At 48.0% G+C, this 15271-nt stretch overlaps 1 protein-coding gene across 1 annotated transcript; it reads left to right on the forward strand.

The window, feature by feature from the left end:
* Positions 1-1641: 1641 nt before the first annotated feature.
* bnipl (BCL2 interacting protein like) lies at positions 1642-14629 on the forward strand. Its single transcript, XM_085472552.1, has 10 exons — positions 1642-1957; positions 3773-3853; positions 4121-4164; positions 5794-6036; positions 6110-6298; positions 6527-6629; positions 6710-6841; positions 9155-9241; positions 12391-12489; positions 14155-14629. The coding sequence occupies exons 1-10, from the start codon at positions 1914-1916 to the stop codon at positions 14177-14179; spliced, it is 1047 nt and encodes a 348-aa protein (XP_085328678.1). The 5' UTR covers positions 1642-1913; the 3' UTR covers positions 14180-14629.
* The last annotated feature ends 642 nt before the right edge of the window (positions 14630-15271 follow it).

Consider the following 15271-nt stretch of genomic DNA (forward strand, 5'->3'; position numbering starts at 1 on the left):
CTGAAGATGTGAATTTCTGACAGATTTGGCACTGTTGGGCCTCCGTAGGCTGTTGGTTTTGGGTGTTTTATTAAAGAGAAAAAGAACTGCAGCCAACTGTCAGGAAACCAGCTGTGAATAAATCATGTTTCACAATAATTGCACTGAGAAGGGAAAGACTTTTATTGTGAAACAGAGGGAAGAAGCTTGCAGCAACAGGAAGTTTGCAGAAGAAAGGGTTTTGGTTTTTTTATTTACAATGTTTCATCATGAGTCATCAGGATAAAGTTTGGGGTACAACTCTGTAAACATCTGGAACATCTGCTCAGACTTGTGGTTTCCCCTCTGAAACACTCGCCTTCCTTCTGACCTTCCCCCGTTGGACTCGATGTATTTATTGTAGTGAGTAGGGATGGGTATCGTTTAGGTTTTATCCGATACCGGTGCCAAATCGGTACTTTTGAAACGGTGCTGGTGCTTAAACGGTGCTCGAACCGGTGCTTAATGAATGGAGAACACAAACTTTGTCCAAAAACCTCCCATGTTCAGCTGTTTTGTTTTGTTTTTGTAAAAAGATAACAATGTTAGCCTTTTCTGCAGCTATGGGGCATATATGGTATCACTCTTGGCTGGAAGCAGTGCTTAAACAATGAAAAAAAAACACAAACTTTGTCCAAAAACCTCTCATGTTTAACTGTTTTCCACTTTTTCTTTGGTCATTTTAGCCTTTTTGTCCAGGGTGAAGGGAGTATCTGCCATCAAACAAGAAGACAGCCGCATGTAGCTATGATGATGTTTGCTAGTTCACCTTACATGCATTAATGTAATAACGTGGTTAGCCTACTCAACGTAAATTACACACGAACAACATTAAGCTACTCACGCAGAGAAGAACGGCTGCTGCTGCATCATCATCCTCATCATTTCTGCTACACTGGCAGGGCTAGGGGGCAGGACTCTCCTCTTCGGGTTTTTGGGGGATGTTGCTCCGGGTCCGATAACTGGCAACCCACCCAACGTGCACAGTGTGAGGTCTCGCAGCAAGCTATCAAATACGGCGCATTTCTGGGCTTTTTAAAAAAACGCTATGTGTCGCCAGGTGTTTCATCAGATTCTTGGTGTTGCCTCCTTTGACAGTATCACAGTATCAGCTTAAAGCACTTGTTGCTGCTGAGTTTGCATATTTTGCTGTGAAGTACAGCCAGACTTTTGACCGCTTCACCTTGGACATTTTTAATCTGTAGCTCTGCTCTAACTGAACGTACGTACCTGGCCCCGCCTACTATCCTGGGAAACGTAAAATGATTGGCTAGAAGTGTATCACAGCTCAGGAAAAAAAAGCACCGAAATAAAGCACCGAAATGTGCGCTGCTTTTCGGTCTGGTTACTACCGTTTATGTCAGAACACCGGTACCCATCCCTAGTAGTGAGTCGATTTATTAACTTGGGTGTTTGAAGTGGAAATGTTATTTCTAATTATGGTTGTAAAATTTTCTCCTTTATCTCTGGATTTCTTGTGTTGATTCCTAAATATATGTCATTCATGCCTCCTGACTTCCAAAATAAAAGTCTTTTTAAAGCATTTAACTGAATTTAAGCTGCTCTCACAGGCACTAGGACCCTGCGGACACTCTGCACTTCCTCCTGCTTTAAATAGGTTCAGCATCTGATTGGTGGATTTTTAATGAAGCAGGCTGAAGCTGATCTGCCACCTCACCTGTGTGCAAGGAGCAGGTGAGCGTGGCCAATCAGGTGGCGGCTCTGTGGTGAAATGCAGACAAACCTGTCAGGCAGAGAGAGAGAGAGCGAGCGAGCCCCATAGAGTCAGAGTGGGAACTCCCTCTGTGCGAGGGAGAGGAAGGAGGACACCACACTCAGACATCCAGTGGGTCCCACACGCTGGTCAGAGCACGCCGTGACATCAGAGTGACATCATGAGCTCCCCCACTGAGCATACAGACGGGCAGGGTGAGGACAGGTAAATATTTACAGCTCAAACGCTGTGTGAGAGTGTGTGTGTGTATTTGTGCGTGTGTGCGTGCGCATTTCCTGCTCAGTAAAAAGAGGAAGTTCAATTCAAACTGCTTCTGCTGCTGACGGTCAGTGAAGGGGTCTCTGTGATATGTTCACCGCCTGATGATCTGGGCTGTTGATCAGCAGGAAGTGATGTCCGTTGACTTCCTGCTTGCTATGGGGTCTCCCGGTCCAGGTCCTGAGCCTCATCGCCGATCTCTTCCTTGCTGATGACTTCACTGATTAGTCTGCAGTTTCTGATTGGCTCCTGGTCGGGTCCTGATCGGGTTCTGGTCCTCGGACAGGAAGCTGACACCTTTTCCTGGATCTGAGCTCAGAGTCAAAGACCAGAGGAGGCCTCTGATCCTCCCGAGTCCCTGAAAACACTCTCTGAGCTCCTAACTCAGTCCGTGAAGCTCTGCAGGTGAGGCGTCCGGTCACGCCTGCGTGTCATGCGCTAGTTTGTGTCACACGTTGAGTTTTTGCAATTTCCCATCATGCTCCTGCAAACAGCTGATCTGTGGAGCAGGTGCTGAGTGAACGTCACCAAACAAACTGCCAGTAATGTGAACTGTGTTTGAGCTGATGAAGAAACGGACTGAACATCGCTCTGAGGTTCACGCCTCGCACTCTGCACCTGCAGCTTCACCTGCGCAGGTGAGGCCGTTGTAACACATGCAGAGCCGAGGACATTAGGGGAGAATATTTAACGTTCACAACACGCAGTTTAATAACCCGCGCCGAAACAAAGCATCTTATGTTCCTGGCCTAACCTTACTGCCCACGGAGGTGCGTCTGATAACACACCTGAGGACTGCGCTCACACACCATTTTGGCTTTTTTTAGAAAATCTGGCTGTAAATCAACAGCCTGAGCCAAGTGTGCCATCTGCTGGGACGAGCTCAGAATCAAAGGTGATGATGTAATAATGATTGGCTCCACCCCCTGCAGTTCACCTGCAGTATCTGCACGCACCACCAGGGGGCAGCCGCCAAGACTTTACGAATCTTTAAGGCTGGAGACAAAGAACTGAGCAGATTATACGATCTGCAAACATCAGTCTTCATCGTCTTAAACTCCTCCTCCTTCTTCTCACATGTTCTCACCTGAGGAGCCCTCTGATTGGCTGAGATCCTTTGTGAAGAGTTTTAATCTTTACCAGGATTTCATCTGAACTTTCATGTATCCATCCACAGCTGTTCCTCACCAGGAGTGACTCCAAGGAAGCTTTACAGACTCCTTCATCTCTCCTCTTTGTTTTTGTGGAGGCTCATCAGAGTTCTGATATTTTTGCGAGCTGACCCTGAAGGTACCGCAGTGAAAACACTCCTCACCTGCAGAGGACCACCCACTGCACACACCTGTTCAGTTACTGTAGCTGGAGATCAGGTGTGTCAGCTTCACAGCAAACAGGAACAATGAAGCCCCTCCCTTGTTCACCTGTTCAGGTGTGTGTGAGATAGTCAGAGCAGTCAGACGGGTTTGATCTGATTTTAATCACCAGGAGGCTTAACTGCCTGCAGGTCAGATCTGTGATTGGACGGAAACCCTGGAGCTATAAATAGTTTACAAACCTCCAAACGAACGTCACAGGAGGTCAGACCAAGGTGTGTGTGTGAGTCATGAATGTCCGATCAAACAAACTTATTTATTGGTCTTTATTTAACTTTAAATAATAGAACCACAAAAAAACGTCAAAATACCTGCAGAAGAACAATCAGCCAATCAGAGAAGAGAATCTGAATTGGGTCCCAGTTTCGGTTTTTCTTTGCTCTTCCAGGTCTGCTCCAGGGCCCTCAAGCCCCGCCAACATCCAGGACATGGAGCTGAGGGAGGAGTGGCAGGATGATGGCTTCCCCAGGTCAGAGGTCATGCTAACAGAGGCTAATAAAGATAAATAGATCCTTATGGAGGATGTTAATTTGTGCTAACAGAGGCTAATAGTAACATATGGTAAGAGGCGAATGTAGCTTTAATAAAAGCTAATGCTAATATGTGCTAACAGAAGCTAATAGCTGTGAATAAATGCAAACTAAAGCTAATGTGTGTGGTGAATATCTTCTCACCTCTTTGTTTCACATGTTTACCTGGTTTTACCTGGCTGGCGTTGCTGGGCTTGCTGCTTCAGACCACTTCCAGAGGATGACACAGAAAGTCCAGCAGGAGAATCAGGTGAAAACCAATTTTTGTAAGCTAAAGTTGAAGCTACGAGTCTGTTGTGGCCAGTGCTATCCTCTACGCTGTTGCATGCTGGGGGAGCAGATTGAGGGTTGCTGATGCTAACAGACTCAACGAACTGATCTGCAAGGCCAGCAATGTTGTGGGGATGTAGCTGGACTCTCTTAAGGTTGTGATGGAGAGGCATACGTTGTCCAGGATAAAGACAGTGTTGGATAATTCCTCCCACAAGAGCACGCTCAGTCATAGACTGAGATTACCAAAAAGCACCACTGAACGACCCAGGAATGCATTCCTGCCTGTGGCCATCTCCCTGTACAACTCATCCACCCAACACACTGTATACTGCTATTGCTACACCCTCTTTGCTCATGCTCTTCTTTCTTATTCAGATATTTATTAGTAAGCAGTGTTGGGACTAACGCGTTATTAAGTAACGCGTTACAGTAACTACGTTATTATTGTGGTAACGAGCACGGTAACTAGTTATGCCAAAATCAGGAACGCGTTACTCGTTACTGGGATTTAGATAGGGTCGTTACTCGTTACTTCGTGTGGTGGCATCGCGGAGCTTCCACAGATTCAGTAACATAAGCAAGTGGTGGAGGCCAGCAGGTGGATGAAGGAAAGGGAGGCAAGAGGAGAGACCCGAAGCGGCCGCTGGTCCGAGAGTGTCAGGTGAACTGAACTTCAGGTTAGAAGTTATGACCTGCAGTCCATCTGGGTCAGATATGAACCAAGTTTAGGTGCAGTTTATTTAATATTAATTTCTAGTATCAGCTGATGTTTGCTGGAGCCACAGCTGTAAAGCTGCTGGTCATGATGTCGGTTTGGATATGTGGTGAGAGGGAAACATGAAGATGAAACCAGGAGATGTCCTTACTGAATCATCAGAGCTGAACAGGTGATGGAGAAACAATTTTCTGTCCCAGTCCAGCCCTGTATGCAGCTCATCTGCAGCCTGATGTTACCTGCATCTTCCTATTCAGAAGGCAGAATTTCAGAGTTCTGAGTACAATCAAAGCACCACGACTGCAGTTTTTGTGTTGGATGTAAAAAGCGCACATGACTCTGTGATGTAGGCTAGAATCATGGCAGCAGTCAACGATGGTGCAGGCGTGGGATTTCTCTCGTGGAAATGTGCACATTATCTTTTCCTTTGTATTGGTAGGTGGCACAGTGCACTGTGGCAAGTAAGCAAGCTAGAAGACTGCAAAGTTATGGAAGCAACACATTAACAAGAGAAGTCTGAGTAAAACCAAAGTTACTTTCCCTACTAACTAGTTACTTTGAAAGTAACGAGTAACTTCAAGTAACTGAGTTACTTTTGATGGAAGTAACTAGTAATGTAACTAAGTTACTAATTTAAAGTAACTTACTCAACACTGTTAGTAAGTGGCTTATATATATGTAAATATTGTATATATTGTGCTATTGTTTATTTCCTGTATTGTCTTTGTTGCTGTTGGTACTGGAGCGCTGTAACCAACATCATTTCCTCTATGGCTCAGTAAAGTATTCTGATTCTGACAAAGCTCAAAGTCACCAATCAAAGGTGATCAAAATCAATGACAACAATCTTCCAAAAATCAATCAGTGTTCACTCTGTCCTCTGTTCTTTAGCTCCGGTCACCAGCCTCACTCTATCGGGTGGAGGCGGAGCTAAGAAGCGTCTGGTGGCACCGTCTCTGAGTCTCACGCTGAACCGCCGTGACTCGAACGATCGGAACAGCTTCTCTGCAGCCGCGCTGTCAGGGACACCAGACGACACACCGTCGCTTGACATCAACCTGGAAGCTCTGGAGACGCCATCGGACAGCGAGACAGGAACACTGCCGGACAGCATGCACGACCTGGAGTGGGACGGTGAGATGTGCACGCAGATGGGAAGTAATGTAACCGAGAGAAAAGCAGCTGACCTCTGACCTCTGTCTCACAGACGACCTTCCTCGGATGGGCAGAGGTGGAGCTGTGGCCAGAAATCCGATGGAGCAGTCCGAAGGTCTGATGGAGCTGGATCAGGTGGACAGCAGAGGGCGGCGCTGGAGGCGGTTCTGCATCTCAGGACACGAATACCATGTCAACATGAGCGTCCTGGAGCCGTACCTGCAGGTCCTGTCGCATGGAGGTCAGAGGTCACACACCCACCAAACTACCTGTAATACACCTGCAGGAGCTTCCAGGTCTCACACACACCTGAAAAACACCTGTAACACAAATAAGATGATACACTGATATTACACCTGCAGGAGCGCCACACACACTCACCTGTAACACACCTGCAGGTGCCATGGAGCTAACACTGTGTTGTATTTGAAATTGCACCGTGACAGCTCTGCCTGTGGTTGGTTGACAGGCTACTTTGGAGACGGGATGAACGCCATCATCCTCTTCACTTCTTGTTACCTGCCGGAGAACACAGTGGAAAACTACGAGTATGTCATGGAAAACCTGTTCAGGTGAGTTTGGGCCCAGAAATTGTGGTCAAATGCTAGCAGGTGTGAGCCACGCCTCCTTTATCACCTGTCTTCCCCTGCAGGTACATTGTGGGGACGCTGGACCTGATGGTCTCAGAGAATTACCTGCTAGTCTACCTGTGCGCCATGGCTCCCAGAAATAAGCTGCCCTCCATCAAATGGCTTCACCAGTGCTACACGTCCATCGACAGGAGGTACAGCATCCCCTCTCAGCACCGCTCTGAGGGGTGGAGCTTCTTTACTTCCTGTTCCTTCAGTAACTGTGACCCCTGGCTGCCCCTGGGTAGGTCCGGGATGGGCGTGAGGTTCTGGGGGCGCTCCGTCTCTGGGCTGGGGCCCGGGCCGGGCCTCGGGGGCTCGGGTCCTGGTTGGTGTGTTGCCGGGGTTGTGGGCGGGTGGGTGCATGGGGGCCCAGCCCTGGAGCAGGGTGCCGCCGGTGCATCGAGCCACCTGGGGGGGCTCTTCAACTGGTGGGGAAGATTGTCACATCTCGCAGGAGCTTTCCTCTCCTCAGGGGCTCTCTCTACAGGAGGGGGAGATACAGGAGAGGTGGAGGAAGATCTCAGCCTGGGTGTTTATTGTCTTATGTAGTCTGGAAGATGAGTGGATGGTGGGGTGGGTGCAGTTTTCTCTGTGGTGGGGTTGGGTGGACTGTCCCGGGCTCTGTGGGGCCTACTGGGGTCAGCGGAGGTGGGGTGCCCCCGGCCTCTCGGCCTGGGGCTCGGTCACTCAGGCACGGCTGGCTGCCGGCGGAGCTCACGGGCGCGTCACTGCAACCCCCCCTGGCTTCTGCTCCGCGGCTGCTGAGTGAGCCCTCATCTGGGACTCTCCTCAGCTCTTTCCGGGACAGTGGCGCAGCTGCCCCTCTGTTGGTCTTCCTTGGTCTCTTGTGTTCTGGGGGCCTCTGGATGTCTGGAGTTTTGATCTCCTCCATACCTGCTTCATGCCCTGGAGGACGGGGCTGTGGCCCCCCCACACCCTCTAGCAGATTATTACATGAAGGAACCTTTTAAAAAAACAAAAAACAAGCGCGTCCATGCTCACAGGTGTACACACGGGTGATCACACCCACAAACTACACCCTTTTTGGCTCCTACCTCAAAGCACACTGTGTTCTGTTGATCTTATGTGCTGCACAATAATGTTTAATATTTAGTATTTACTGTCATATTCCCATATATCATTGTGATGTTGTTTATTCTATTACTCTTGTTCTCTTCTGCTTGCTTTCTTTTTTCTTTCTCAGCAGGTGATCCAGGTGATTGATATATGCATTTTTTTTCTCTGCTCATTCTGTTGGTTTTTGTTTTTTGCCCTTCTCCCCCGTCCCTCTTCTCAGCTGTTTCTCTTTCCCTCTTTCTTTCTCCCCTTCTTTCCTCCAGTCAAGTCTGTCCCGTATTCAGTAAGTGAAAATAAAATAAACAATAAAAGGTGAATCAAATGGACCATTACGGCAAGGCTGGGATGGTCAGTTTGGTAAAGTAAATCCGTTGGGCATCTTTCTTTGCCTTAAAAAAGAGGAAAAAAAAAAAAAGTAACTGTGACCCCGTAGACGAGTAGAGCTTCTCATAACTGCTCGCTGTGTCTGCTCCGACCTGTGGACCATGCGGCGAGATGATCTTTCAGTTCAACTACCTGCAATTTTGCTTTATTTATGTAGCACGAACAGTCGCATCGGGGCACCTAACAATCATGTGACCCCCTATGAGAAGGCACTTTGGCGACAGGAAGTAACCTCCAGCAGTACCAGGCTCAGGGGTGGCCATCAGCCGCGACCGGTGTGGGTGAGAGGAGGAAGACGGGATATTCTGAATGTGAGACGAGCTAAGGTGAAAACAAGGCGCGTTACGCTAACCATAGGCAAGAGCGCCAACGGAGAGCTCCACCCCCATCACAGCCACAACAAAAATGACCCCTCTATTCATCCATTTGCAGTGTCAGGGTCACGACCTGATTTTCACACGCTGCGTGGCGTGCAGCGCCGAGATCCTATTTGGAGCATCCACTCGAGTCAGACTTCCTGTTTGGAAACAACCAACCCACCAACTCTGCAATCCAAGATGGCAGCAGTGGGGGTTCAACACCCCCCGCCTCTCGCCATGTCACCTTCTGCTAATAAAAGCTAATAGCTGGCTGTGGCTCAACGACAGCAGGTGATGGTGCTGACGTCGGGTCAGACTCCGTCATGACGTCTTTAATCTGATTGATCACGCTCGCTGTGTAAGAGACGCTCTGATTGGAGCGCTGCTCTGTGTGGTCATGATGTAATCATCAGTTGCCTTTGCTGTTGGGAGATGATGTCGGGGATTCAGCCATGTTTCCAGCTCTTTGGAGGTCATCTTCTTCCTCCTCCTCATCACAGCTGTGCTCGCTTAAAACCACAGCAGCACTTTAACTTGTCTGTCATACGTAATGGCGTTACCGCGACCAGCTGATGGTCACGGTGGCCTTTGAAGTGTGTTTAGCGCACAAGGACATGGGGGTTCACTGTCCTCATGTCTCCGCAGGCTGAAGAAGGACCTGAAGGGGCTGCTGGTCGTCCATCCCGCCTGGTACATCAAAGCTCTCATCACGCTGGTCAAACCTTTTATCAGGTCAGCGCGCACACACACACACACACACACACACACACACACACACACACAATGTACATTTGGTTTTTCTGGACCCTGGTTGGCTGCAGTGCATTCCTACCACCAGAAGGTGGCAGTGAAGTACCAAGAAGCTGAAATCTAGCAGGGCCTCTGTCAGTGAGCTGCACTTTGACTCTGTATGGAGTCAAAGTGCAGCTCACTGGATAAATCACTGTGTGCACGTTCACGGTGCAGCATCTAATGAGTCTTTACTTGGGATGAGGGAAAGAAATTAGACTAACAGACTAGTGTAAAAGTAAGAAATGCTCAGAAGTTTAGTTCAAATTCAAATTCAAATTCAAATTTTTATTTGTCACGTACACAGTCATACACAGTACGATATGTAGTGAAATGCTTGGACAACTGCTCGTGACCTAAAGAAAACAAAAAAGGAAAAGGCTATGAATAAGATAGGAAATAAATATGAAAAATTAAAAAGGGTAAATTTAACTAGGAAGGAATAAAATATAAATTAAGGTTAAAAATGAAATAACTGTACAACACAAATTAGAATGAAGGGTAAATTTAACTGGGAAAGAATAAGATAAAGATAAATATATAAATTAAAGTTGAAAATAAAATAACTGTACAACAAAATACACAATATAGAACTATATAAGAATGTATGAAGAAATCTAAATATAAATAAATATATACACAATAACAGCAGCTGTACAAGTATTAACTGGAAATGAAGAATATAGTGACCAGTGTTGTGCAAAACCAAAGTCCAGAAAGTCCAGTGTGTGTGTAAGAACCATATGTGTGGGTCAGTACTGTGTGGTGGTGTGATTGAGAGACCGTATCGCCTGCGGGAAGAAGCTCCTCCTCAGTCTCTCTGTGTTGGTCTTCAGGGAGCGGAATCGCTTTCCTGACCTCAGCAGAGAGAACAGTCTGTTGTTGGGATGGCTGAGGTCCTTCACCATCTTCCTGGCCTTGGTCCAGCACCGCCTGCTGTAGATTGAGTGCAGGTCAGGGAGCTCGGAGCGGATGGTGCGCTCAGCTGACCGCACAACCCTCTGTAGAGCTCGTCTGTCCTGCATGGTGCTGTTCCCGAACCAGGTTAAGATGTTTCCCGTCAGGATGCTCTCTATGGTGCACGAGTAAAAGTTCCTGAGCACCTTGGAGGGCAGTTGGAAGTCTCTCAAGCGTCTGAGGTGGTAGAGACGCTGTCGGGCCTTTTTCACCACGGTGTTGATGTGACAGGACCATGACAGGTCCTGCGTGATGTGAACTCCGAGGTATTTGAAGCTGTCCACTCTCTCCACTGGGCACTCGTTGATGACGGGGGTCTGGTAGTTCCTCTCCTGCTTAGTGCTGAAGTCCACTATCAGCTCCTTTGTCTTACTGACGTTTAGAAGGAGGTTGTTCCTCTGGCACCAGTTCTCCAGATTCCTAATCTCCTTCAGGTAGGCCGTCTCGTTGTTATCAGAGATCAGGCCCACCACGACGGTGTCGTCAGCAAACTTGATGATGGTGGTGGAGCTGGTAGTGGCCACGCAGTCATATGTGTACAAAGAGTACAGCAGGGGGCTCAGAACACACCCCTGGGGGGCTCCAGTGCTGAGAGTGGTGGAGGCTGAGACATGTCCGCCCATCCTTACTGCCTGTGGTCTGCCAGTTAGGAAGTTGGAGATCCACTGACACATAGATGAGCTGAGTCCCAGATGCTCCAGCTTGGTGGTGAGTGTGGAGGGAATTATGGTGTTAAATGCAGAGCTGTAGTCTATGAAGAGCATTTTAACATAATTCCCCCTTCTAGTGTCCAAGTGAGTGAGTGATGTGTGGAGGAGATGAGAGATGGCATCGTCTGTGGAACGATTTGGACGGTAAGCGAACTGTAGTGGGTCCAGTGTGTCTGGTAGTGAAGAAATGATGAAGTCTCTGACCAGGCGTTCAAAGCACTTCATCACTACTGAGGTGAGGGCTACAGGGCGATAGTCATTGAGAGAAGCAGGGTGGAAAATGTCAAAAACTAACAACAAAGGCATTTTAAAATATTTATCACATTCATGATCAGAGGTGGCAAAAGTCCAGACATTCAGTGTTTAAGTAGAGAAGAGTTATTGTCAAAAGCACATGTACAGATCATACACAGTGAAACTGCAGGGCTCCCACAGTCCTCAGTGTTACACTAAACAACATAAAAGATAAAAGTCTTATACACACAACAGTGTCCAACACAGTCTGAGTGTTTTTGGGAAAGTGGGAGTGTGGGAGTCAGTGAAGGGCGGTGGTTCAGAGTTTTGGGGGGGCGGGGTCGACAGAGCAGGGAGAGAGTAGATGTCCTGGAGTGAGGGCAGAGAAGCACCCACGATCCTTTCTCTGCTCTCGCTCTCCTCAGTTTGAGGAGGAAGTAGAGTCGCTGTTGGGCTTTACGGACCACGATGCTGTTCTTTGACGACATCAATATGAAGTACATATACTAGTGTTAAAAAATACTGCAGTAAAAGTTCAAGTATGGATTTAAACTTAAGTGAAAAAGTACAGGCTCTGACAGTTACTCAGAGTAAGAAAGTAAAGAGCAGCTCCTTGAAGGACGTTTTTACTGAACCTCCTGTTATATTAATGTAATAAAGTAATAATAGATGGAGATGAGCAGGTTTTCCCAACGACGATGCACCACCTGGTGGCAGATGTCTACATAACATTTAAGACCCAATAATTTACTGGCGTTAGATTAAACGGCTGTCATGTCTGTTGCTGACGATTAACACATTGCCAATCTTCGTAATTCTTTCGATCTTGAAGAATTCTTCCAAGAGTCTGTGGTGCACGCTGGTGAAACCAGAACCTCACAGAACTGCACCGCCTGATGGAAACATCGGTCAGCACAAGGCGCCATCTCAGTGTCTTAAAGAGTGTTTGATGTTATGCAGATGTTGGATGTTGCAGCAGAAACACATTCTAAAGCTCAGACCTGAGCTTTAGAACAGGACCCCAAGTCTTCCCCCTCGGTTAGAGCGGCCTCCTGTGGTGGATCTGGTCATTACACAGATAAATCTCAGTGAGAAATCTTACAGGTTAAACTATCCCAGGTCCTGATGTGTTGTGTTAGCTTGATGTAGTTGGTCTGTCTCACCTGTGACCTTTGACCCTGTTCTCCACAGCGATAAGTTCAGCAGGAAGATCCGCTTCATTCAGAGTCTGCAGCAGCTGTCCGAGCTCATCCCCACAGACCAGCTGCAGATCCCCGACGCCATCCGCCAGTAAGGCCCTCTGACTCCAGTCTGACTCTGACTCCACTCCAACTCCACTCTGACTCTGACTCCGCTCTAACTCTGCTCTGACTCCACTCTGACTCTGACTCCACTCTGACTCCACTCTGACTCCGCTCTAACTCTGCTCTGACTCCACTCTGACTCCACTCCAACTCCACTCTGACTCTGACTCCACTCTGACTCTGACTCCACTCCAACTCCACTCTGACTCTGACTCCACTCTGACTCCAGTCTGACTCCACTCTGACTCTGACTCCACTCTAACTCCACTCTGACTCCACTCTGACTCTGACTCCACTCTGACTCCACTCTGACTCCGCTCTAACTCTGCTCTGACTCCACTCTGACTCCACTCCAACTCCACTCTGACTCTGACTCCACTCTGACTCTGACTCCACTCCAACTCCACTCTGACTCTGACTCCACTCTGACTCCAGTCTGACTCCACTCTGACTGACTCCACTCTAACTCCACTCTGACTCCACTCTGACTCTGACTCCACTCTGACTCCACTCTGACTCTGACTCCACTCTGACTCCACTCTGACTCCGCTCTAACTCTGCTCTGACTCCACTCTGACTCCACTCCAACTCCACTCTGACTCTGACTCCACTCTGACTCTGACTCTGACTCCACTCCAACTCCACTCTGACTCCACTCTGACTCCACTCTGACTCTGACTCCCCTCTAACTCCACTCTGACTCCACTCTGACTCTGACTCCGCTCTAACTCTGCTCTGACTCCACTCTGACTCTGACTCCACTCCAACTCCACTCTGACTCTGACTCCACTCTGACTCCAGTCTGACTCCACTCTGACTCTGACTCCACTCTAACTCCACTCTGACTCTGACTCCACTCTGACTCCACTCCAACTCCACTCTGACTCTGACTCCACTCTGACTCCAGTCTGACTCTGACTCCGCTCTAACTCTGCTCTGACTCCACTCTGACTCTGACTCCACTCTGACTCCAGTCTGACTCCACTCTGACTCTGACTCCACTCTAACTCCACTCTGACTCTGACTCCACTCTAACTCTGCTCTGACTCTGACTCCACTCTGACTCCAGTCTGACTCCACTCTGACTCTGACTCCACTCTAACTCCACTCTGACTCTGACTCCACTCTAACTCCACTCTGACTCTGACTCCACTCTAACTCTGCTCTGACTCCACTCTGACTCCACTCTGACTCCACTCTGGCTTGGACTCCATTGTAACTCTAATCTGGCTCTAAGATAACTTTGATGATCGATTGAACACACAGATTAAATACAAAATGCAAGAAAACGCTTATAACACCTCACAAAAAGGCTAACAGTGGCAGCTGGGTTAGCTGCTACTTCTGTATGTTTTAGACCTAACCCATACTGACCTTTGACCCCTATTCACCTTAACAGCTGGTGATAACAGCCTTTTCTTATTCCTTCTGTTTGACTAACTCCTATTTTACTGAGTCATACTTCCTGTATCATTTCCAAATTAAAAGCCCTCCATCAGTTTGCATTGAGCCTTTTATTGAGAAACGATTGCAGAAATGTCACGTGATCTGTGCCGTGAGGAAGACGGAGAGAAGACGAAGACGCTCACAGAGACGTTAAGGCCTGCTGATGTTGGCGCGGTTCATGAATCCACTTCCTGTCTCTCTGCAGGTTTGATGAGAAGCTGAACAGATGACCCTCTCACACGTCACACTGGAGGGACCCAGGAGGCCACAGGGTCAGGAAGCCTGCTGACCTTTGACCTGTGGCGTGTACATATGAGCAGACTGCTGTACGTCTGTGTGCTGGTGGCGTTCGGACTCGGAGAGGACGAACATGCTAACGGGAACTCTGCTGCTTCTTTCCTCTAAACTTGAACAAACGCTAACTTACTGTTTATTTATTGGCGTATTTAAGACGGCGGTGAGAGCGAGACACCCGACACATCGCGCCGTCACGTTTCTGTCTGAGCCTCAGATCTATGGACGTGTGGGGGGTGGGGCTAATCGGGCTCTGTAATCCAGGTGATAGAATCTGTTTTGGTTTTCATGTCCATGTGAAACACGTGAGTGGAGCTTCACTGCGGAAAGTTGCTGACTGGTTGCTGACTGTGTTTCACTTCCTGTAATAAAGCATGGATCAAGCAGCCTGACTCGTCCTGTTTGTTTCATGAGGTCCCGTCTACCTGAAAATGCGTGACGCTGACTCACGGTTTGCGACCTCACCGCCGTTTCAGGGTCAGCAGCGGGCTCTTAGGCTTGACGAGGTAATGTTGACAGCTGTGGACAGGACAATTATTTAGTTTTTCTTTTTAGTTTTGAGTTCACAGAATTATTCATTTTCCACACAGTGTAAACGCGAGTGCTTACTGGCTGAAATGATTGTCAGGTGACCTGTATTCTTCTTTCTGAATGGCCTGCAGGGAACAGCTCAATCCAAACATCAACAGTATCAACACCAACGTGAGTTCAGCCCACTGAACTGTGTCAGAGCGCCCTGCTGTGACTGTGATTTACATCTTTTCTCTCACACGTCCAAACCTTTCCGTGATCACTCTCGTCTGTTTTTTACAGCCTGTGCTCGTCTCCAAGTGCTCTACGTTCAGCTTTCCAAAACGCACAATTTCAAAATAAAAGCTCAAAGGTGTTGTGTTAAATCATTATTGTGAAAAGTGAAAATCACAGTAGCACGCACACTGCTGCTTTCATAAAGGTGTCAGTATTGGAAAAACTATGACATTGGGGGTGTCCAAGTTCATGGGCTGCATCCTCCTGAGGCCGCATTTGTA

The sequence above is a fragment of the Copadichromis virginalis genome, linkage group LG11 (genome assembly GCF_057382275.1).
Source record: "Copadichromis virginalis isolate Kocher_CV1m ecotype Utaka linkage group LG11, C_Virginalis_male_GT1.1, whole genome shotgun sequence".
Taxonomy (NCBI): domain Eukaryota; kingdom Metazoa; phylum Chordata; class Actinopteri; order Cichliformes; family Cichlidae; genus Copadichromis; species Copadichromis virginalis.